The sequence below is a fragment of the Mirounga angustirostris genome, unplaced genomic scaffold (genome assembly GCF_029215605.1).
Source record: "Mirounga angustirostris isolate CCGP_5_RB_7025 unplaced genomic scaffold, mMirAng1.0.hap1 SCAF_14, whole genome shotgun sequence".
Taxonomy (NCBI): Eukaryota; Metazoa; Chordata; class Mammalia; order Carnivora; family Phocidae; genus Mirounga; species Mirounga angustirostris.
In genome coordinates this window covers 37,369,924-37,395,181 of record NW_026991722.1, presented here as the reverse complement: position 1 = coordinate 37,395,181, position 25,258 = coordinate 37,369,924, and the positions used below count along the sequence as shown (strand labels likewise).

The 25,258-nt window shown below is 39.5% G+C and overlaps 1 protein-coding gene across 23 annotated transcripts in view; it reads left to right on the top strand.

The window, feature by feature from the left end:
* Positions 1–25,258, top strand: part of DTNA (dystrobrevin alpha) — a 343,646-nt gene that overhangs the window by 195,218 nt on the left and 123,170 nt on the right. For all 23 annotated transcript variants that reach the window (XR_010407264.1, XR_010407263.1, XM_045886857.3 and 20 more), the window contains one exon: positions 23,731–23,798. Coding sequence is in view for 21 of the 23 variants with exons in the window: in XM_045886857.3 (XP_045742813.1) it covers positions 23,732–23,798 (67 nt within the window). In the remaining 2 variants the exon portion in view is untranslated. The remainder of the gene's footprint in view (positions 1–23,730; positions 23,799–25,258) is intronic.

The window sequence follows — 25,258 nt, the reverse complement described above, 5'->3', positions numbered from 1 at the left end:
AAGTAATCCTTTGGGTTTAAATGTTCTCTTCTGACAGTAATGCTAAGATCTAAGACTCTTGTTGAGGATTAGGGTTAGGCAAGAAAAGAATTAGGATGAAGGGCAGCTTTTCTTAGCAGCTATTAAATATATTATAAAGCTATAATTATAATTAAGTTGAACTATAATTAAAGAGGGTGTTGATATAGAGAAAACCCTGGGTTATAAACAAATACTAACATATGTATTAATATATGCTAGACAAGGCAGAGTACATATCAGTAGGGAAGATTATTATTATGCAGTAAGTCTCATGGGGAAAGAGAAGGTCTTCATACTACAAAATAAATTCCAACTAGATTAGATTTAAATACTTATAATAAATCAAACTGTGGGAATTAGAAAAAATATAGAGGAATTTTTAAAACAGATTTATCAAGATGTAATTGACAATAAACCATTATTGACAGGGTATTAATTAATGTTTTGACATAATGTGTATACCCTTCAAACCATCTCTAGAATCAAGATAGCTAACATTTCCAACATCCCCCAAAGTTTCCTCATGCCCCTTGGTAATGCCACCTTCTCACCCCTTCCCCATTCCCAAGCAACCACAGACCCACTTTTGGTCACCATAAATTAATTTGCATTTTCTAGAGTTTTCTATATGGAATCATCCAGAGCATACTCATTTTGCCTAATTTCTTTCATTCAGCATAATTATTTTCAGATTCAACCATGTCGTTGCATGAATCAATAATATGTTCATTTTTATTGCTGTGTTTGTTTATTGTTTCTCCATTAATCCAGTGATGGGCATTGGGGTTTTTGCTTCTGACTATTACAAATAAGGCCACTATGACCATTCATGTTAAAATCTTTAAATATATATATATTTTTTTCCTTTTGAGTAAATACCTGAAGGATTTTTAAATGATCTGTGAAAGGCAAGGGCCTTATAAGTATAAAAATGGAGGTTCATAATGGAAAAAAGAAGTTATATTTGACAACGTTAACACTTTCAATTTCTTCACATCAAAAAATACCATTAGTAAAATTCTAGGTTAAATGATAATCAAGGAAAATGTATAAGTAATAGCTAACACCTGTAAGAACTTGCTATGGGCAAGGCATCAGAAACTGTATGATGTTTGCTGTATCAGTTATTCTTCACAATAGTCCTGAAAGGTAGATACTGTTATCCCCGGTGAAAGCACTCCGGATCTTAACCCATGTTCTGTGCTGCCTTCCCTTGTTACGTGCAGATGGCCATACTTGGCAGGGGAAGAAAGTCCAGCATCCTAACGCAGAAAAGTGTATGTGAAACGTAATAGAAACAATTCATAAAATGAATGTCTGGTCCACATATGGGAGATAATAGGTGTGTAGCCTTCACATAAAGAACTTGTGCAGACCCTGTAGAAAAATACTAAAAGGTAAAATGAGAAAGGGACATAAATAGGTAGTTCACAACCAAGTAAAAGTAAAAGTATATGAAAAAATACTAAACTTCACTTTTAATCGAAGAAATTAAAACATTGCCGTAACAACCTTTCAAAGGAGCAAATATTTTTAGCTATTTTGCTGTTGGGTTGTTTTGCTTTGAATAGTGGCAACATGTCATGCTAGTGAGGTTGGAAGTCATCCTCACACTTTATTGGTGGAAGTATAAATTAACACAATAATTCTGGAAAGCAATTTGACAATATCAGTAAGTATCAATGACTTTGAAAATAGTTACACCCTTTCGTTAAAACTTCCTTTTTGGAATCACCTAGAGAAGTGTGAAATGGATACAAAGATTTCTTTTTTAGCTTTATTTATAGCAGTGAAAAATTGAAAATATCTTGTAACAGGAAAAATGAGCAGCTGAAGTCATTCTATAGATAAGAAATCCTATGCAGCTACCAAAGGGGTATTTCTCATTCTATTTCACAAATTATTGGTAGGAGTGGAACTTACTACAAATTTTTGGAGAGCAGTTTGATAATACTTTTAATTGACTTAAAATACTTATGAGCATTGACTTAGTGATTCTGCTTTTCAAACTGTAAAATGGTACTACTTTTGCCCAAAAATTTGTAAGCAAGGATATTAATCAGTATTAAGATAATCATTTTTAAAACAACTAAATGCCCAATAATGGATAAATAATTTAATAAATTCAATAGATTGTTTAATAAATTAAGTTATGGCACAGTTATATGATGAAACCATTTAAAATGTCTTATAAATAGTGAGAGAGACTATACCTTTAAATAAAATACCATCTACCATTGAATCCTGATACTGAAATTAAAAAGAAAGATAGAAAGAAGAAAACAAAATGTCAGTAATGATTAATCTATGGGTAATACATTAATTTCTGCCCTTACTTTCCTGTGTTTTCTAAGCTTTCTCCAGTGGATATATGCTACTTTTTCAATGCTGTGATATAAATTAGGTTATAGAGGCAGAATTTGGAATTGAATACTCGATACGAACACAGCTTTGTACAGAAAAGAGGCAAGAAGGGAATCAACCAAAACACTAATAGTATGGTTTTTGTTTTCTTTTGTATAATTTTTGGAATTCTTCTAAATAGTAAAGAATCAGGGCAAAAACTATCTTGAGAAAGAGAGGGGAAAAAACAAGGCCCTCTCTTTTTTTTTCTTTTAAAGATTTTATTTATTTATTTGAGAGAGAGAGAGCATGAGCAGGGGGAGGGGCAGAGGGAAAAGCAGACTCCCTGCTGGGCAGGGAGCCCACCACTGGGCTCCATCCCAGGACCCTGAGATCATGACCTGAGCTGAACACAGATGCTTGACTGGGCCATCCAGGCGCCCCCAAGGCCCTCTCTTTAATCTGAGAAAAATAATGCATGAGAACAGAAGGGAATTATAATAGGCTCCTTCTACTGCAGCAAGATATACCTCTCCAACCAGTTTAAAAAGATGAACTGATTGATATAAATAAAAAGAGCCCAGGTACCCTGGGCTTTTTAGACTTGTTTAGACTCTGGAGACCCGGAGGACATCCCCAAAGTGCCATCTTTTCCTATTTCCAGGCTCTGCTAGTTTCTGCTTAACTGTATTCCTATTGAGTCCAACCCAAACAGCATAACCAGATCTCGGGTCTCTCACTAGCCCATGGACAGGGACTTTCCAAGTGGCAAGTAGGATGGCCACCAGCATCCCCAGCAGGGAATTGTTCTTAGTACCTCAAACAAGATCCCAGCAAGTAAGTGGCAAAAAGCTGCTTGAGTTCTGTGCACAGCCCTGAACAGTCACCGTGGCCGGGTGGGGGCAGGGGCATGGGGTATTCTACTTCTCTGTCTGAAGGGAAACAAAGTCAGCCCCACAGCAAACACATGGAGTAGATGATGAGAGAGATTTACAGGAGAAAAGGAGGAAAGGGAATGTTGGAAGGACAGTGTGACAGATGTTAGTGACAGAAACTAGAAGGTACATTGCCAGGCATTTGACAAAATTACCTCATTCAGTCCTCACAGAATTACAGAAGGTGAATGTCAAAGAAGGAAATTGAGGGTAAGAGAAACTTAAGTTATTCGCCCCAAAACCTGCAGGTAGAACATGGCAGTGAGGAGATTGGAACTAAGGGATGTCTAAAGCCATAGCCAAACCTCCCCTCCCAAATGTTTGTCTTCCTTCAGCTCTACGGCGACTTCATGTGCAGTCGAGCAACAGAGAGACATTCTGTGTTGCCACGTGTGTGAAATGGCAAGGGGGCAAGCAAAAGTTCTAGCCCTCCAAAGGAAACATCTAGGCGACCGCATCTCTCTGCTCTGCGAACACTGCTCTGAGAGCTAACACAGAGAATAATACGTCCGAGCGCGTGCCGTAGGTAAAATGGTGGATATTTTCCAGACACTAAAATCAGCTGTGGGATTCGTATACATTAAAAGAATTTCACACTCCAGTTTTTAAACTTTTTCCAAGAAAGCTGGGCTTATTCCATGTTGGCATTCAAAGAGCAGTTTCAACAGCATACCAGGCACTCTCAAAGTTCTAAAAGTAAATATCATTTAAATGAGGACACAGAGACAAGAGATGGGAAATTCAAGGTGGAAAGACATAAATGGCAACTTGGGATAAATGGCCCTTGTAGGTCTGGCGGTTCCCCAAACAAAGCAGACGATCTAAAAGGAACCGAAGTTTATTTATACCTGCTGAGGATTTACTCTACCTAGTGATTAAACCTCCAGGACACACTAGCTAAGTTTAGTAGAGCTTTAAGAACTCAGGCTTTGCATTTTCTTAACCTTCTTGCTTCCTGTCCTTGGTTCTGCATGAAAAAACTCATCTCCCAGTTCCAAGAAATAATTCCAAAAATAAATGTAGGCATTTGCTTTAACCAGGACATTATGTCCCCAGTTTTCTTTCCAAAGCCTACAGGATGTACACGTTGCTCTTGATGTCTGTCCACAAGCACAGCAAACGCAACTTCTACATTTGCTCCCCAGCTGAGTGTCTCTGCTTGGCAAAGCTGCATATGGCAGATAATACCCCATGAAGGAACAGCTGGATGAGTGATTTGTAGTAAAAAAGCACTAACAACCCCTTGGGATTTATTTAGCACAATTTATTTAGTTCTTCATTCAGAAGAAGTAAAATTCCATACATTAAGTAATGTCTGTAAAAGTACTTTGGATGTTAAGCATTAAAGAAGCACACAATTTTGGGGGATTCTGACATGAGAATCATCAGCCATTACTTTGGTCAGTCTGGAGCTAATTCCCTACAGAGTCATACAGGGTGAGAAAACCGAGGAAGCATGACCAAGTAGGAAGAGTACAGACCTTGAAGTCAGATTTAGGTTCAAATGTAATTTTTATACAATAACTAGCTTTGGGACCTCTCTGAGTCCATATGTCCTCATTTGGATAATCCAGTTATCAGCCGGAACTTCCTACGCCCCTGGGGAGTCAGATAAAGTTGGTGTGAACCAATTTGAAAGTGTAAACCCTGCCCACAACCTTTGGGAATTCTTGGGAGTTCCTGTCCCTTAACCTATTATTCGTCTGGCTCTGATAGCATGCAAGCTGTGTTCTCTTTTCCCCCTTTATCAGATTGTAAGTGAGACTTGACCCCCTATCCAGCATCCACGAAGAATCCACTCAATACTGACATGTCTGGTAACTTCACTGCAGGTATGGGATTGGCAAGGACTGGCAGAGCTGGGGGGTGAGGGGGGCTGGAAGCACACAGCCTTTTTCATCTCTCTACCAATGTCATTCTTACTTTTTCTCTTCTTTTTTGCCCCTCACACATGACTCCAGATTGTTTCTTAGGAACTACAAATATTTTTCCTCTTGCTATACAAAGAAATTTAGCTCTCTTCTGTTCTTGTTCCTAACTTTCGTATTCAAAATGCATCAAGATGCTAGCAGAACAAAGGATTTTCCAGTGGCTTCTTTGGAAGGTAGTCGAGGTTATACATAGAAAAAAGGAAGTTTTCCATTATCTTTTTTTTAAGAAAAGTGATAATAATAATACCTACCTCCATACTTTGCAAGATTTCTGTGAATGTAGATACAAGGGATATAAAATCCTTTGCACATAGTAAGTGCATAATAAATACTGCTGCTGATAGTGATGATTCTGTATTAGGTAGCCAGTGTTTGCAGTAATTGTACTTCTCTGGGTATCACTATCACAATTATAGTTCATTATTTTTACAGTCATATTTGCATGTCTGTCTCCCCCCATGAGTTGTAAGTTTCCTGAGTGCCGAAACTATTTCTGTCTTGTTTACCACTATGTCACCAATGACTCATACAATGCCTGGCCCACATATTGAACTCTTTATTGCATTAATAAATAGATGAATGAATAAATGGAGAGATATTAGGATTGGAGGATTTTTCTCTTTCTTTAGAGTTAGTGACTTTATAGGAAGAAGTGATAGGGCAGGTGAGGGATGATGAAGTCACGTAAGATGTTCTCCAAATGTTATAAGCTCTTGAAGAGTTTGGGAAAGATTAGCAGAGCCCCAGCTTCTCTGTTCACCCCTTGTTTCTCTGCATTTTCTGCTCTGCCCGCCAGATTAGCCTCCTACTGATTCCAATGGGTTTATCAGTCTCCCTAAAGCTTAAAAAAAGACAATAAAATATCTGTTTGCCTACCTCTACACTGTTTCACTAATATAAACCATGATCATTAGGCTTTTAGCCTAGTACAGGAAGACCTATCTTACCCATAATTTATGTGAAATAGCTACATTTTTCCCTAGTATTTTCCCATGGTAGATATTTCACTTTTTAGTTACCTTGTTGGATCACCTAATAATCTAACTTTAACATTATAGCATTTTCTGAGCAGGAAAATGTGCTATAATGAAATTTATAAATTAACTTTAGGAGTGTAACTCATTCCTGGACTGCGGAGTTGCCTTTATGTGCAGGAACTGCATATTGCAAAGCAAAGCCACTGGATTTATAGTCACCCTCTTCCGTGGGCCTCCTCTTCTCACATGACAGTGAGGAGTCTGGGCTAAACAAATGGATTTTCAACAGTAGCAAAGGATGGGAGCCTCAGTGGGCTGTGTTCAGCCCTCCTTCCCCTCTTTTCCCTGCCAGAGCAACTGTTATTATTTTTTTTAGATGCTTGGCTCCAGTGAAGGAATTAATGTGAAGAAAAGATTCCATGGCAAAAATTAAAATCCACAAACTGGAAGAGACTTTTCTATAACCCAAAGTAAAGAAAATTAAATCACCCAACAAATATTTTCTGAGTCTAGGAGGCTATTTCAATAGGATTGTCAGATGAATTACAGGATGTGAAATTAATCTTCAATTTCAGGAACAGTGAATAATTTTGTAGTAGAAGTATGTCCTATATTTGAGTCATACTTACACGAAATCTGGCAACCTTATAATATGCTAGGCACTTTAAGAATGAGGGACAAGCAGCGTACACCAGAAGAGCACAAAGACATGATAAAGAAGAGCACAAAGACATGATAAAAGGAGTTAAATTTTTTGCTGTAGATTTTATTATTTTAGTATTAGTAGTATTAGTATTAGTATTTCATACAGAGTCCTCATCCCACCCCACCCCCAAAGACTACTTCCTATGCCCTTACTACTTCTGGAATTTATTGCTCATTTAAAAATTGAAATCAATGGAAAAACAGTGTTTAATATATAAAATTTAACTTTATAGCAGATATACACAAAAGACATCTATGCCATGGAGTTGGAAATTCTGCTTCAAAACCCTGCATTAAAAATAACCTATCCATCTGGGGGCACCTGGGTGGCTCAGCGGGTTAAGCTTCTGCCTTCAGCTCAGGTCATGATCCCAGGTCCTGGGATCAAGCCCCACATTGGGTTCCCCGCTCAGTGGGGAGTCTGCTACTCCCTTTCCTTCTGCCTCTCCCCAAAGCTTGTACTCTCTTTCAAGCTCTCTCTCTCTCTCTCTCTCTCTCAAATAAATAAATAAAATCTTTAAAAAAAATAAACCTATCTTATTCTAGAAATGACAGAATCTGGGGAATAATTCTCTACCTGTTCCTCATATGATGAGTTCTTCCTACTGTACTGCATGTCCTCAGTTTTGTCCAGAAGGGCATGAGAGGCCATGGGGCAACACTTGTCATCTTCTTTGGCTCAGGAAGCAGTTCACTCCATTCAAAATGGGGAAGTAGTAAAAGTTAATCTGTATTCATTTTTAAATTCCTGTATAGTGAAAGTATCAGTATTTGGAGGATATTTGGTATCTTTGGAAATATTCAGAGTTATCCAAAATTGACCATTTGGGGCTTACCTGAAACAGGACTGTTTGTTTCTGATGTATATAAAGACTATCTTAATCATCAGAGAAAGAACTATCTTATAATGAGGAGGGAGGCGGAGTCAAATTATACCTATGAAGGTTGCTATTATCTAAGTTCTCATCCACACACAGCCTATAGTTTAAAAGTTAAAATTATATATAAGTGTGCAAAATTATTTTGTGAAATAATCACAAAAGTTCACTTATTGAGGTGAAGTCTTCATTATTCCTCCTCAGATAGTCTGTTCTTCTTTACCACATCTCCCCATCTCAAAAATATATTTGAAACCGTAAGAGGGAAAGTGAATGATTTCTCTCATTTTATTTGTAAGTAGTTTCTCTTAGCAACAACTGAGCCATCTATGGTATGGTCCTCCCTCTGAACAGTGTATACGACCAACAACTGCTCTGAGAGAGGAAAAGCCAAGTTCCACCACCGAACCTTCCAAGTCCAATCTTCCCAGGCTTCTCCAATTCATCCTGTGCATACACTGTCAGATTAATATTCTGTCATTACGACTTGCATTTTTTAACTCCTGGGCACAGAAATCTTCCAGTGGCTCCTCTTTTCCTCCTCTGTACAGTGGAAGGCACAAGAATGGCCTGCAGCCGGTGTAATGATCCTCCTTTGGCCTTAGTCATTCCTTCTAGGCACTAGTGGTACTAATGAACATCCCTGAGATGCTGCACACCCTTCATGAAACTGACAGTCTTAGGAGTGATACAGACCCCAAAAAACCAATTTCATGTTCTATGACTGTAATTGTGATAACTGTTATAAAAGTAAATTATGAGGGCATTATGAAAGCTGACAGCTAGAGTGTATTAGCGAAATTAGGAAAGGCTGCCCTAGGATAGTGAGACTAATGGGAGCTGGCCGGGTTTGGGGCTGAGAAGTGTTGGGATTTGCACAGGGAACAGAAGAGAGAATATTCCAGGCAAAGGAAGGGAAGGCCCCGAGCCATGAGTGACTGCAGTGCAGGGAGTGAACAGAGTGACGTGGGCCAACAATGAACCTAGGAGCCATATTGCTCAGGACCTACAAAGACATTTTAAAGATTTGGACTTTAAAGGTGGTGGGAAGTCCCTCCTGCATTTACTTGCTGTTCGCCAGAATGCATCTTCATTTACTATGGAGGCCATTAGATACAAAAGGCATGGCTCCTAAATGAGCTCATGTAATCACAAGCTGCCATAATAAAGCATGACATCTAAACCAAGAAAGACAGCCACAGTACGGCCTCTGCTAGTGAGAAGACCCCAGGGACTTCCGAAATTAAACAATGTAGTATGTCTGCTTGTTTCAAAACAAAGGTGTCCATATTGGTTGTTTTCCTCTCCCATGGTTTACTAAAATCCCCATTGCCAAGTAAAGCAAGGCAAGCCTGGACACCTTTCTTGAGGTTGAGTGGTCACCCTCTTTTAGCTCCTCTGCCTTCTGCTCCCTCTGCACCTTGACCTCTTTATTCCCTCCTTCTATCTGCTGTCCCTTGCCTCTACTCTTAGGAGTCTACTCTGTCTGAAAGAGGGGAGCATTTGACAGTAAGAAATGCCGATGTAATAGTAACACCTCTTTCCCAAGCCCCTTCCATCGAGAGTCTCGTGCAGGGCTCTCAGTCCTGGGCCAGTCCTGGTTCTGAGAGCCCAGAGCCATGAGCACCACATTAACGGAGGATTAGCATTGAATACTGGGCTAGAAAAAGTTGCCAAGAGCATGTTGCAAGTAACTCTTGACAACTTTTGCAGAGAAAAACTGCGCAATTAGCTTAAACTTTTAAAACTAAAAAACACCTGACTCTGATTCTGTGTGATTAGGATATAAGCAGGCTCTATATTAAAAATAAGCACACTGGTCATACTGTGACATATTTAAAAATGAAAAATGACCTCTTTTTTTTTTTCTTTTTGCTTGGAGGTGAGAGGTTTAGTCTCTTTCTATTCTTCACCATCACAACTAGTCTGCCCCCTACACACCTCCAGAAAATATTGGCATAATCCTAAAGTTGGTATGAACAAAGGCACCCCAAACTTCAAAAAGCTGTCATTTCAAGAACTCATTAGCTTGGCTGCTTTGCAGACTATTAATGGACCTTAGAGAACAATAACTCAAGTTTAAAACATTTTCAGGCATCTGGTTCCACAGGCCTTGCCTGCTTGAGAAGATTTCTGCAGGCCTTTGTGATTATAACAATCATTTGTGAACTCCAAGGTTCTCATTCTTTACTCCCTCGACCCCCATCTCTAACACCCCATATTCATTTCTTGATAAATGTTTTTGAGAGCATTTAACACTAGATTAACTACCTCAAAGAAGTAGATCAGTGCATCAGAAAAGAGGAAAAGTGTCATTGACTTGTGAAGGCACTATGATACGATATTGTAGACTGAAAAGCCTCTCTAGCCAGGACCCAAGAATTTAAAAGTTTTGATGTTGCTACTTCACCGTGCAGCCTTGGACCTATCACTTGATTTCTGAGTGTCATTGTTCTCACCAAGTGACACCACAGAGTTGGGAAGCCGTATTACAGACATATTCCAAATGGGGAAATAACAATGAGGAGCTTTTTGGTCTGACTCCTTTACTTACAAAGCTTTTTTTTTTTTTTTTTTTTTGCCCCTGAAATGTTATGCAGGCTCTGTATTTTATTTGAAACGCTTTGCCTTGATGTAACTGTGTAAGAGACAGGACTGATTCATGTTTCAAGCCCAGCTGGAAGGGAGCCTCTCTGAGATGCATTTCTACACTGTGGGAGCTCGAAAGATACTGTTGGTCACATATAACAACAACCGATGTCCCAGAATCCCTTGTGACAGTTTTTTGGCGCTTTTAAAGAACAGTTTTTCAGTAGTTATTTCTCTGAGTACCTAATCATTACAATGAGTAGTTTAAACTCATTAAGTCTTTGAAGTCACCAACGTGCTATTAAATGCATCACTGCTCTGGGGCATTAAATGACAGTGAAATGATGGGCGCTAGTCTGTGCGGCCAGACCGGCAGGAAATGGCTTGAGTACCCCTCCGCAAAAGCCTTTGTTTAAAAAGGAACCGCTTGTTCAGTCTTGGATGCTGAGCCTGCGCTTATTACCCTTTGTTATGTTCTCACGAGGTCCGGGGACACTTGTTTCCATAAATGCAGACACTGGAGCATGAATCTGGAACACTTGCTTCCAGTATTCACAGATTCACGGAGCAGACATATAGTGATGCATCACAAGAATGGACTTTTCCAATCTCAAAAGCATACCCGCAGTGGCATTGATGCTATTTGGCTAAAAATGTTTTGTTCAAGGGCTACAGCTCTTACTTGGCATCACTGTGACTGTTTCTAGTCGTGTGTCTGTGGAAGTGGGGGTGGTTTGAAGAAGGGGCACCACAAAGTCACAGTCACGGGGTGATTGTGCGCGCGCGTGTGTGTGTTCAGTTTGTTCTATTTACCAGTTAACGTGGGGATTATGACTCAATAATTAGCTTTGTTTTCTGGTCCTCTAGGCAGGTCTGTTTTCTACAGAATTGTACTATATATCATTTCTTCCTTTATATTATGGTAAAAATAACATAACATAATAAAGGGATGTGATCTTTTTTTTTTTTAAGATTTTATTTATTTATTTGAGAGAGAGAGAGCACATGAGAGGGGGGAGGGTCAGAGGGAGAAGCAGGCTCCTTGCTGAGCAGGGAGCCCGATGCGGGACTCGATCCCGGGACTCCAGGATCATGACCTGAGCCGAAGGCAGTAGCTTAACCAACTGAGCCACCCAGGCGCCCAAGGATGTGGTCTTTTAATTGGGTAAATGCAATTCGTTGTGGTATAGGCTTTCTGGGGATCATAAAGTTCCCAGCAGCAGGCACCTCATTTCCAGACCCTTTGGTTAGCTAGCAACTCCTGTGTTTCAGAATATTGTATCTGTTAGGAGCAGGGTATTCTGCCATCCAGATGATTTTTTATATGTGGTAGCTTGGGGTTCTAATGATTCTTCTATTTTGATAGTCAGATATGTGATCTCATATTTTAATAATCTGAGAATATTCTTTACTAGATTGACTGCTATTAAATTTGACCATATTGAGTAAGCAATCAGAGCTAATTAAATGTGTTGATATAGATGGCATCAGAGTGTAGCCTAATTAATTCTAATCATTAAGCCACTGAGATTGAAAGAGCTTGTGTCAATGGCAACTTTGTGTCCAGAGATTCTACCACTAACCATCTGGAGTGGAATATTCCTAGAGCGTAGTTGGTATAGTGACTCCTATAGGACCATCTAGATTTGTCCAAGAATTACTGAGGGACAAAGCACTCAAATTTGAATTTATGTTTTATGGTGGTGTTTAGCAGATGCCAAATAAATGTTGGTCACACATATATGGCAGTAGGATGAAAAAGCTAAAAACTTGGAATGACAGTCAGGGAGACTGACCTAGGTGTAAATTTTAGCTTTTAAAAATCTCTTAGCCTCACTCTTCTCATCTGTAAAATAGGAATGATAACACATCCAGATCTGAGGATTACATAGGATCATAAACATTAGGCAATAACATAGTAGGTCTCAGTAAATGATTGAATGGTCTTTGGGAGCTAGCGGAGTCTAAGGAGGCAGAGGTTGGTCTTGTAGCGTGACGGTTCCATATAAAGCCTCTGGAGAGACTTGTGCAGTGTCAGTCCTGGTTCTGTGGCTACCAGCAAGGTGATCGCGTGGAAGTTTCTTAACCTTTCAAACTGGATTAGGGTCCCATTGCTGCCATAACGAATTATCACAGATTGGTGGCTTAAAACAATTATCCTACAGTTCTGGAGGTCCAGAAGTCCAAAAAGGGTCTGACTGCTAAAATCGGATGTTGGCAGGGTTGCTTTTCTTCTGGAGAGAAGAATGCATTTCCTCGCCTTTCCCAGCTTCTGGAGGCCACCTTCATCCCTTGGTCTTCGGGCCTTACCTCCATCATCAAAGTGTCTCTTTCCTTTATAAGGATTCATAATTACATTGGACCCACCCACATAATCCAGGATAATCTCCTCATCGCAAAATCCTTAATTTAATCACATCTGCAAGGTCCCTTTTGCTATATAAGGTAACATATTCACAAATTCTAGAGATTGGGACCAGCGCCTCCTTGCGAGGCCATTATTCTGTCTACCTCTTCAGCCTTGGTTTTCTCCTCCATAAAACAAGGTAGTATAATATGACCTATCTCAGAGTTAGGGTAAGAAATAAATAGGACAATGCCTGTAAAATGCTTATAATTCAGAGCCTACCCACACATGGTAAGCACTTAATGCCTGTTAACTATTTTGGTTATTATTCTCCACAAACGAATCTCAGAGTCCCTTCCTGCCACATGACCAAGGCATTCATACCTCTGCCTCCACAAAATGATCCAGAGGGCCTGTGAGATTCAAGACTGAGAAAGAAGGCGCCTTCCCACCAGCTATTCTTCCCCACTAAAATTCTTGGCAACCACCAACTTAGAGCCATGGTTCTCTCAAGAAACAGAGATTTCTTCCAGTCATTCCTTAATTTCAGACAAATCCTCTTCAAAGGAAGGGACACAACGAAGAGGCTTCTAAGTCATGGAAACAGATCCAGAGGCAAGAAATAAGGGCTGCCTCTGTTTCTTCTCTTTCCATTCTCTACTCCTGTCAGGCCAGTCACCCCTCCTCTCAGGGAAAGGACCGTGGTGTGCAGAATGCCGTTGTTTACTGCTGGGGATCTTGCAGCCATAACTTCTGGCAGCTCATACACTTTGCCTGTTTCTTTTCCATGTGGCCTATTTAATTTTGGCATGTGCATATATTAACCCCATAGACTTGGCTGTGACTTTACTGGATAGGAATCATCAGAGTCCCTACAATGTCATTGCCGTTTTCTGGGTCGTTTTATATTGTATCAGGCCGAGATATTTTCCGCTGAGAGAATTTGAGTAGAGAAAGGAAAAAATAGCATGATATTAATTAATTTAATATTTAACTCTGGGTTAGCCTCCATTCCACTTTCTACCGACTAACTCTGGGTTAGCTTCCATTCCACTTTCTACCGACAAATTACACTAGACTGAAAATGTAGATTCCCTTATTCCTCATTTTAAGTGAGAACAAAATAGCTTATTTTACCATCTAGGATTCTTGAGATTTGCCCTTTGAAAATATTTGTTCTGGCACAAATATATTCTGAGAGACATACAGAAGAATTAGTAAGGAGGAGGGGGGCTTAAAAACAATAGACACTCTCTTTCATCTTTTCATATCTTTCATGGACTGTATTTGGGACCCTGTGTTCTTTTCATGCTTTGTATTGGTTCTGAATCTGTAAAAAGATGGTAGTGGTCCTATTGACATCCTCCTTCCTGCCTGTCTTAATCCCCTCCCCCCATTTGCCCTCCCATCATCTTGATCTCGAAAGAGTTGGGGCGCCTGGGTGGCTCAGTAGGTTAAGTGTCCAACTCTTGTTTTTGTCTTAGGTCATGGTCTCAGGGTCATGAGATCGAGCCCCACGTTGAGCCCCACTTCAGGGTCCATGTTGGGCATGGAACCTGCTTAAGATTCTCTCTCTCTCCCTCTTCCTCTGCCCCTCCCCCATGCTCTCTCGCTCTCTCTAAAAAAAAAAGAAGAGGAAGAAACCAACCAAATTAATTACACCAAGGCGAACTTTCGGGTTCTCCCAGGGAAATTTGCATTTTAAGGGCATAAACTTAATTTTCCCAGCTTTATTGAGGTATAATTGACAAATAAAACTGTAATATATGTAAAGTGTACAACATGATTTGATATACCTATACACTTTGAAATGATTCCCACAAGCAAGTGACATAACACACTCATCACCTCAAGTAGTTACCTTCTTTTTTGATGAGAAAGCTTAAGATTCTTAGCAAAGTTTAAAGTTTAAAATTCATTATTATTGGGGCACCTGGGTGGCTAAGTCATTAAGCGTCTGCCTTTGGCTCAGGTCATGATCCCAGGGTCCTGGGATCAAACCCTGAGTTGGGCTCCCTGCTCTGCGGGAAGCCTGCTTTTCCCTCTCCCACTCCTCCTGCTTGTGTTCCCTCTCTCGCTGTCTCTCTCTCTCTCTCTGTCAAATAAATAAATAAAATCTTTAAAAAATAAAATAAAATAAAATTCATTATTATTAACTACAGTCACCATGCTATACATTAGATCCACAGAACTTATTCACCATATAACATTCTGTTTTCTTTTCCGCTATACTTGCTTGGTCTTTCTTTCTCAATCTTAACCATTTATTTTGTTGGTTTGAGTCATATTCCGTAATACACATAGAAATGAAGAAAGTGAATAAAGGAGCAGAGATAAGGAAAGGAAAAGTAAGGGCAAGAAGAGGAATCTGGATCCAGGAAAGAGGGAATAAAATGAAAAGAGAGGAGAGGTGGGAGAACTTGAAGCAGGGAGTGCAGAGGATCTATGCACTTTATGACTTGTAGGTCTCTTTCCTTAGCGAAATTGTGCAAGCACACAACCCCTTACCACCATCCCGCCCAACTCCCCTTGGCATCCACTAATGCACGTCTTCAGTGATGCTTTGGCCTCGTTCATTGTGTGTATGTGTGGGAATGTCCCACTACCACCATCCTCAGAGAAAAAGGAGAAGTTCCTTTGAGTCTTACTTCATACACCATTTTGGTCTTAAGAAGCTCGGTGGCTCTGTAGTCATATGTGTCTGGTTTGAAACTCTAAATTGGTCACTTAGGTAATTACTTAATTTCTCAGAAGCTCGGTGTCCACGTTGGTAAAATGGGAATACCAATATCAACATATGCTGTTCTTCTAAGAACATAATGAGAAAACTCCTGCATAATGCTTGGTACAGGGCGAGCTTTTTTGTAAAATGATAATTGTTTTAAATAGTGTTGTGGCAGTTATTCTTTTAATCTTATTACTATTTCTTCTCCCAGAAAGAGTCTGATTTTCTCATCCTACTGCAGAAAACAATTTTCTTACCTGACTCTGCCTTTTCTATGTCTCCACACATAACATTCCTTAACCCTAAAAAATAAAAAATGGACATTTTGAAGCAAACAAGCCTCCCTGGCCCATATCTTGATGCTCAATGCCATGTCCTACACTTATTCTCACTTTATTTTTCCCAGTTCTTCTCCTGGAAGTCACACTCCCGGAAGCCCAGATAACAATTGGCCCATGGGTCAGTAACTGCCCCCACTTTTTTTTCCCCTTAATGCGTTAGAATTGGACAAGGGGTACCTGTCTCTTTCTACTACTCTTTTTAAGATCTTTCAAAACAAAGATGAGTTAGAATTCTTTCAAGCACCAGGAGTCATGCCATAATGTCCTAAAGCACTTTGGATTGATCAGATTCGAGTTTCGGCCTGACACATGAATATTAAGTGTGTAGACCCAGGCATGCTGGCTTCTACCCTGTGAGGAGCCCATCACTGCATTCTCCTCGACATCTTTCCTGTTTGCCCGGCCTCAAGAGACCCCCATGAGCCTTCTGGCACTGTCTCCCTGGGCAGTTGCTTTGCAGGTACACCCACTGTGACCGGCCGCTCTCTTTCGCCAACAGTTGGTGCTTCCTAGAAAACAAAGCTACATTTGATTCTCACCAACTCCCGGCCTTCTTCCCCTAACCCAGCCCACATAAGCAATTATACTTCCTTTATTTGTGTATCCATGTACGTCCATACATGTTTTGGTGGGGCGAGTATCCTTACCTTTTATCAAATCATTAAAAGGATCTAAAGCTTAAACTATGGCCTCGACAGCATTGCACTGCTTAATCAGCTAATACATCCTGTCATTTGGAAGCCTCATTATTGAGAAGCTAAAGTTAACTCAGTCATTTGAACAATATTTGGAATTACAATCTTAAAATTTTTCAAAGTGTTTTACTCTTATAAATGTTTTACTCTTTACATTTACAAACATTTACAAAATGTTTTACTCTTATATATACAGTATAATCTCACTATTGTAAGTGGGGCTCAAAAATTTTGTTACAAAATGGAGGTTGTCCCATTGCAAGATTAATGAAAAATAATCAGTCTTCTACTTATGGAGGGAGGGAACTTTTCACTTATTTGTTTTCAAGTATTAGACATGTAGGAAAAAGAAACAGACCTATGTTTATGAACTCTGACATCATACACTGAATTGAGAAAGTTCCAAATGATCAGAAGGCAGTCATTTCCTAACACCTATCCCCCAGAAGCTAAGAACTGAGCAATCCCAGTAGGAGGACAAAGATACCTCTCTCTCTAGCGTTAGGGACTGCCATAGTTCCACCATGACCAAGTGGCTATATCTTAACATTATTCCTCTTGAAAAATATAGACACACACACACACACACATACACACACAATACCATTGTCCCAAAGGCACATCATATTGAATAAAAGGTGGTGTTCTGAAAAATCGTGGGTCCCAGTGAACTGCTGGTAGCATCAGTATTGACAACCACCTTCTTAGAGTGATCTCCCCTTAGAAGAGGTCCTTCTAATCGAGCTCCTAGACAGGGCTCCCCAATCCTTCAGAAACATTTTAATAACTTCGAACCCCACATTACAGAGTTCAGATTTTCATCATCTTCCTTCCAAAAGGTTCCTTTCTACCCACGCCAAGTTGCTCCCAGACGTGCTCTGAAATCTTTAAGCCATTACTACTAATAAGGGGCAGATGAGGGTGATAGCAGGTGCTAATGAGCAGGAGTCCCAGCCTGTTACTAAACCAAATGAAAGCAAACAAAACCAAATGTCCTTAAATGTCAGGTACACTCTTACCCCAGAACAGCAAGTCCCTTCCTGACTTGACAGTACCACTCAGAGTCGTTCTTCCTGGAATAAAAATGGTTTTCTCAAATTTTTAATGGCATTTTCTATTTCTTCAATTTTGCCTCTTTAGGTACCCATATCACTGTATGTAAATGTTTAGGTATATTGACATTCCCCAAAGAATTAATTATCTTCTCCCTGGGCTCAAGGTACATTTTTAAAGTGGGTCTTACAAACAAGAGAAACATATAACAAAACAACATAAGAATTCCACCCTAATGTTCTGCTGGTAGGTTTATGGTCAAACTCAACTCGTATTCTATTTCTAGCTCAAACATGGCTGCGTATCGGGAGCACCTCTGGTGCTCTTAAAAACACAAGTGCTCCGTTCCAACCCCAGCTTCAGTAGATCCAGGTATTTGCATTTTTACAAGGTCTCCAGGCTAGTGTGATGGGCAGTCGCAGCCAAGTACCTATGGTTGGTACTTTGGAGGGGAGATCAAATCCCTGATAATGCATCCAGCTGGTCATTATACTAAAATAGTGAGCTCATACCTCTCACCCCCCAATTACAAGACCCAAGTTCCAAGAGCAGAAGATGACATTCAAAGTAAAAGAAATCCGAAGCCCATTATAGCCATTTATTTTAGTAACAGCATTTTCCTACTTACAGGGGCTCATCTTGATAAAGGACTGGGAAGTAAAAGCAAGTGCAATTATACTTTGCCTCGGGAAAGAGCTCTGAATACTTTTTTATTATATTGCCAAAGATGAGGACGAGAATGTAAATCTGTGAAAGTCGTATCAGAGGCCTCTTTCATTAACAGAAATGGAAACAGGCATTTATATGCCACCAATAAATCAATTAAAGGAGGAAAGGAGCTTGAAATGGCCTTCACTGCAGTTATTAACTTGGGAGATTGCAGGGCCTGGTGATTGCTGAAGCCAGCACCCTTCTGTCATCCCCCTGGAGCAAAGCAAAGGGAAATAAGGCCTGGAAACAGGCTCGTCATACTAAGCACAAAGTCTGCAGGTCTTAAGTGTTTGCTCAAGCGGAGCAGAGGCAAAGCAGAGCCAGACATTTCTAAAAGCATTGTCGGCTTTCGTGGATTTAAAACGTGAGAGCGTGAGCCAGTGTGTGAGTTGGTGTGTTTCTACGTATCTGGGTTTACATCAGCCTGGACACTGGGAATCATTTTGATCTCCATGATTATGTCCAGTAAAACTCTGTTTTAGTATAGGAGGATTCCGTTAGGGAGAAGCACACAAAGGAATCTCTCCTGCAGTTTGAGAGAGCTGTGGACCCTTCCCCTTCGCCTCCTTTTGGCCTGTCAATCACCAAGCTCTAGCAACTTCTTTTCACTTACTAGTTTCAGGAAATCTTAATTTGTATTGAACAGTGGCAGCTGGAGTAAGATTACTGGTGATTAGAATTCATCCCAGCCTAGGAATTTAAAAATTAAAAGCCAAAAAAAATGGATTAAATGTCTTCCCCTTCCAGAAAATGTTTTTTTTGGGGGGGGGGAATATTTTTTTACCTGCCTGAGTCTCAAGTTCTTCAGCTATAACTGGGGAATAATAATATCTCCCCAAATTCTTCACAAGGTTATACAGGAGAAGCATTTTATAATCTTCAGAAAGTTATACAAATGTAAGACACCATCAGTTTAAGATTTTACGTTTAAAACTCTTATGTCATGTGGCATAGAAATGTGTGTTTAGTATGGGTGATGTTGGATTAAAGAAGTGTCATGAAGGAAGTAACTCAAGAATGTGATATTTCAATGTGAACTTATTCTCACTATGCCAAAATACAATTCACATTTCTTCTAACACTCTGTGCCCTGTATTTTGATTTATTCTCTATTTCTTGCTGGTTCCCTCACTGTTCTACTCTGTTATTTCATCTGTCCCCCACAAATAGCAGCAGAGAGCGGGAGCCCTCCCTATCCAATTTTGTGGCCCCCTTTTCATGACGATGCTGGAAGAAGGTGACTTGATGAGCTCACTTTCTATGAAGTCATTACTGCAGCAGATTGCTTTCTCCAGTGTGTGACATGGTGTGGGAGAGCAAAGACTGAGTTGCCCTGCTCCACCATTCTTCATGGAGACCACAAATCACCAAGTCCCATTGCATGCACCCTGAATCTCAAATCAATCCTTTAGCATAAGACATAATATTCTTGCTCCTGAATCACAGAAGTTTCCAGCAAACTGAACTCTTCCCTTAATCATGTGCTCACACCCCTACCCTCCTACCTGCCCGATCTTTCCTCCACTCAGTATGCTGGAATCTCCTTGCCAAAACCTAAATCTGTACACATCAGTTTCCTACTTAACCACGGTAGCATCTGATCTTCTGGAAAGCCCTACACTGTCCAGATGTGAGAATAGACCTTCTAGATCTGATGCCTGTTCTGGCATCTGTACTCACACTTGCACTCAGCAATACTGAATTATTCCCAGTTCCCATATATTCTTGTTAAAGCTCCATGATTTTTCCATGATTACCTCTAACTCTGATTACCGTTTCCTCCATTCATTTCCATCTGGAAAATTCTTGTTTGTCCTATAAACTCTGTTCCGGAGTCACCCCTCGATGCCTCCCTCAGATTTCCCAGAAGTAAATTACTATATTTAGTATGTATTTTTATTATTGTACATATTACACCAAATACAATTCTCATTTGGAATAATTTGTTTCTCCTTCTAAACTGTGAGCTTCTTAAAAGCAAGGATCATGTCTTATTCATCTTTGGATCTTGAGAAACTAGCAGAGTATCTGACAAATTATAGCTACCTTATAAATATTTCTTAAGTAAATGAAATGGGTAGATTCTCATAAGTGAAAACAATGCACACCCTGTATAATTCATGGGACTGAACCCTAGTAAAGGAAATGACTTAATGGGGCTCATCACTTATTCATCACCTGTTAGTTCCTTTTGCTACTTTGACATTTATGCAATCTGGTAAATTCTAAGGTTGCAAGCATCTTATCTACATGAAGGAGTAACTGAAACTCACCAAATTAGGCCTGTTGGTGAGCCACACGCCTTGTGACATTAGTATTGTCAAAGATGGGCTCTTTTCCCCTTCATCTCCTCTATATGACTTTGGGCAGCTGTTGTAATACTGAAATTCATGAAAAGCAGAGCTTCGTGACAATTTCAGAAGCAAAATTTCTCTCTGCAAAAACCCTCCCACCTTCCGCTACTGAAAGTTTTGCTCTTCATTCTTGCTAAGAAGAAAGTCAAGCATTATGTATATCAAGTCCCACTGATCAGAGTTAAATTGGAAACTAAGGAGCCCATGATGGTGCTTCCTTGCCTGTTCAATTCATGAACAGACTCTGTCCATCAGTCCCTCTGTTGAATCCATGTAATCAGTAAACTAGCATGCCTTCCCTTTTTTACTATTATGACTGTGATCAACGGGTAATAAATGTGTATTCTCAATTTTATCTAATAGTGCTGCTTCCCAGGAAACTTTAGTGGTGAAATGAGAAATGTGTTGTTTTCCTTTTATATTTATCATTAAATTCCATGCTTTTTATTATTTCACACGACTGAGTTTTTCCTTCTTGTCCTTATAAGGTACACATTTTACTTAGAAGTGAGAATTAATTCCTGTTATGTAACTAATTATGGTTCTTTCATGAGTTAATTAATCACAAAATGATGATGAATAGACCAAACGGTGACATCAATGTAGTTTGCATCTATTTTAGCTTCTGTTTCATAAGACAAAATTTTGCTTTAAAATGTATGGTCCTAGATTATAAGAGATATAAATTAGTCTCCTTCATTTCAAATAATTAATTTCTGAAACTAGTGCAATCTGAATTGAACTCTTCTGTGAATCGGTTTTGGGAAATATCATTAAAAGTCTATTTTGTGGAGAACAAACTTAGCTCTTATTGTTCTTCCTCTATTTTTTTTTGTTTCATTCATTTTTTTTTTCAATAAATACTAACTGGACATATCATTTACTGATTGGATTTTGCTAGGCACTGTGAAGAATTTAAAATGTTTGAAGTCACCGCCCTCAAAAACCTTACAGAGAAACATACAGAAAGTTAACTAGAAAAGAGATGTCACAAACGGTACCAATTGAGGGGTACAGGCAGTAAGGGCTGTGGGTTTGGAGGCCAGTCTTTCCTTCCCTGACATTTTCAATCAGAGCTTTCCAGCTTGCCATCCTTTGTGATTTATTTTTAGCAGTTCTTTTCATCTCATTCCAACATACAGACAGATGCAGGAACATATCACTGGTTCTATCCTCTGTCTCTCTATTGCTTCAACATTACTTCTAAGCTCTTGAAATAAAAATTGGAAGCTGTATCCAGACTATTTTGTGAATGTCAGATTATTATCTACCCACTTCCTCTGGAGGAAAGGAGATAGGGTTCTGTGAATCAGGAAGGGTGTGATCTCTATATACTAACCATACCTGCATATTTAAAATCATAAAAAGAAAGTACTTGACTGTGTTCAGCACTGAATTGTTACCAAATTGAAGACACTTCATTAACAACCCTATTCTTTTCCAGTTATTATTTAGGCCAGACCCTGGGTACGTCATCACCCATGGTGAATGGGAACACACTCTTCCCTAAACTCTGTAAACCAAAGCTGTTCCATGCCCTTCTTTCCCTTCCTGTCAGTAGGCAAATCATCCTTCACTCGTAGAAACAACTGGTGAGGCTCTTTGACCAGAATAACTGGCATCACATTGGTTTTCACCAATATTTTCTTTTACCCTTAGGTGAGTTATTTTGTACACAGCTCCATTATCTTTTGACCTGTCTTCTGCAACCCAGTTCTGTTAAATTTACCCTCAGGTAGTCAATGTCTCTCACACTCACATATCTTTCCACTACTATGGCTATAATTACTTCCTAGTGGTTTCATTGCTTCTATGCTTTTTATCTGCCTGACTAGAGTATAAGCACCTTGGGGGTAGGAACTGTGACTTGATCATTGTTGTATACCTAGAACTTAATTTGGTTCCTGGATATAGAAGGCACTCAATAAAGATTTGTTAAGTGAATTTTCAGCATTGAGAAAAAGGGATAGTGGGCTGTGGAGGCCAGAGGAAAGGCACCAAACCCAGACAATTATAGAATTAGGGAGGATTTCAGAGGAAGATCCACCTAAACTAAGAGCTGAAAAGTTATTGCAAGTTAGCCAGGCATAGGGAGCAGGGGATCCAGACCAAAAAATAGCACAGACAGAGAACCATATTTGAGAAAGAGCAGGGTCCATTGAAAGACAGGCAAAAAGATCAGCTATGCCTTCTGTTTATTGCCCCTGAGAATCAGAACAGGGTGGTATATGTGTATATGTATTTGCATGTATGAGAGAGGAAACTTAAGTTTTTCAAAAGCTTAATTAGATACAATAAAAAATCAACTCCAGCAACCTGTAAAACCCTTAATATTTCCCCCAAATTCCTCTATCAAACTAAACAACATATCCATTAACTTTCTCATTTCTTCTTTCTCCTCAAGTCAAATTTTAATTTTTTTAAACATTTTTTGATTCTCTGTTTTATCTGTTGGCATTTTCATAGCACTTTTTAAATGATTACTGCAGACAGTAGTATGGTTAAGCAGAGAGATGTGAACCTAACCACCTTGCATGAAATTATTATGCATAGAAAAACTGTTGCAGGTTCCAAACACTCAACTTAGAGATCAATATTTAGAAAATAACCTGCATCCAAACTAGGGTTTGGGGTGCACAGGGACAACCTGCAGCAGAATATGGTGGAAGGCAAACTGGTCTTGGAGTCCAAATGTTTTCACCATTCACTTTACTAAACCTCATGAGATTCTCAATATCATCATTTCTTGAATGGAATCTGTAATATCTGCTCTATATTCTTCATAGGTATTCCCCCCAAATTGAAAGAGAAACTATATAGGAAATGAACCACCTAACAGATGGTGGATGGTTGGATTCAGTTTGGCACAAGGTCATCTGCTATTGTAGTTATTTTTATGTTAGAAAATAAAAATTTTATACCTCCTCTAACAATTGCAACAGCATTGTGTATGGAAAAAATATGTATGGTGATTTAAATTAGTGAAAGTAAAGCTACACTTCTTAAATACTCAGTTTTAAATAGTTTGTCTCTGTGGCATCACTACAGCAAGTGTGTTTACATAGAAATGGCTCTTTGCCTCATTAGCATGAGGGTAGTAACACTGTAACCATTTTGTCTCCTAGAATGATTGAAGATAGTGGGAAAAGAGGAAATACCATGGCAGAAAGAAGACAGCTGTTTGCAGAGATGAGTAAGTATAGAACTTTTAAGGAACACCCTATCGTTTCCATTGAACACTCATGGAAACACTGGAAATAACCACTTAATCCTTATGGCATTTGTGCTTTTCCTTAAAATCCTAAATCCCTTGTATAAAATGTACATTTGGGCAATTTTGCTTCCTATTAGGTAAGAGTGAAATTAGCGAATCATCACAATTTGTTACTAGACTGTATATTTTCTATGAAAGAAAAAGTTTTGCAGAGCCAAATGTATACATATATACATGGACACTATCAAGTCAACACTAGTGTTGACACAAATATGGTCCACTAAATTTTAAAATCTGTGTTCATGTCCCCACAATATCACTGTGTCTGGCATATTATAGGCACTAGATAAAAGTTTGTGAAATGAATTATTGAATGTTTTAACTGCAAAATGACATCATATGTTCCTGTGGGAAAGAAGAATCAGGCATGATCACCAGACCAAACTATACACTGTCATTTGGACTTTATGGAAAGGGGAAGAGTCTGTCCCACAAACCAGTTCCTAAAAAGTGAAAAGGAAAATAATGTTAAAAAGAGTTTGGAGGTGGGGCGGCTGTGTGGCTCAGTCAGTTAAGCATCGGACCCTTGGTTTCGGCTCAGGTCATGATCTTAGGGTCCTAGGACTGAGCCCGGAGTCAGGTTCCACACTAGATGGGGAGACAGCTTGAAATTCTCTCTCTCTCTCCTTCTCCCTCTGCCCCTCCCCCCTACTCACACGCATGCTCTCTCTGTAAAATAAATAAATAAATCTTAAAAAAAAAAAAAAAATAGAGCTTAGAGGTAACCTGCTACATGAGGGAGACCAAACCAAAACTATACTTACCTCAGTGGAGAATCCATTAAATAAAGGTTATTGATTTATGGAAACGCCTGGTTGCCATGTAAGTAATTGGCTGGTAGTGTCTCCATTACAGACCATAGTTTCTTTCTTTTTTTTTTTTTTAAAGAGAGAAGTAGAGCATGCACCAGCAAGGGTGGTGGGGCAGAGGGAGAGGGAGAGAGAAACTTAAGCAGGCTCCACGCTCAGTGCAGAGCCCAACTTGGGGCTCAGTCTCACGACCCTGAGATCATGACCTGAGCTGAAATCAAGAGTCTGACACTTAACCAACTGAGCCACCCAGGTGCCCCACAAACCATTGTTTCTTATTCATAAAGAAGAAGAACTTGTTGTAGTGGGGGGCACACACCTCAAATTCAATGTAAAAATATACTCCTCTTATTGTCTTTTTATCTCTCCTTCCTTGCATAAGGAATAAGGATAAGCAGAAGTGAGTAGTTAGCCTCCTCTCTGAGAAAGCAGTAGACAAAATTAGGTTTCTACTGAAGACTGGAACTGATTTGGTAAGAAGGAGGGTTGGGAGCAGATAAAGGAAGTCCCCAGATAATAAGATTCACATTTTTCTTTATCATTTCTCAATAATCTGGAGGCACCAAGACA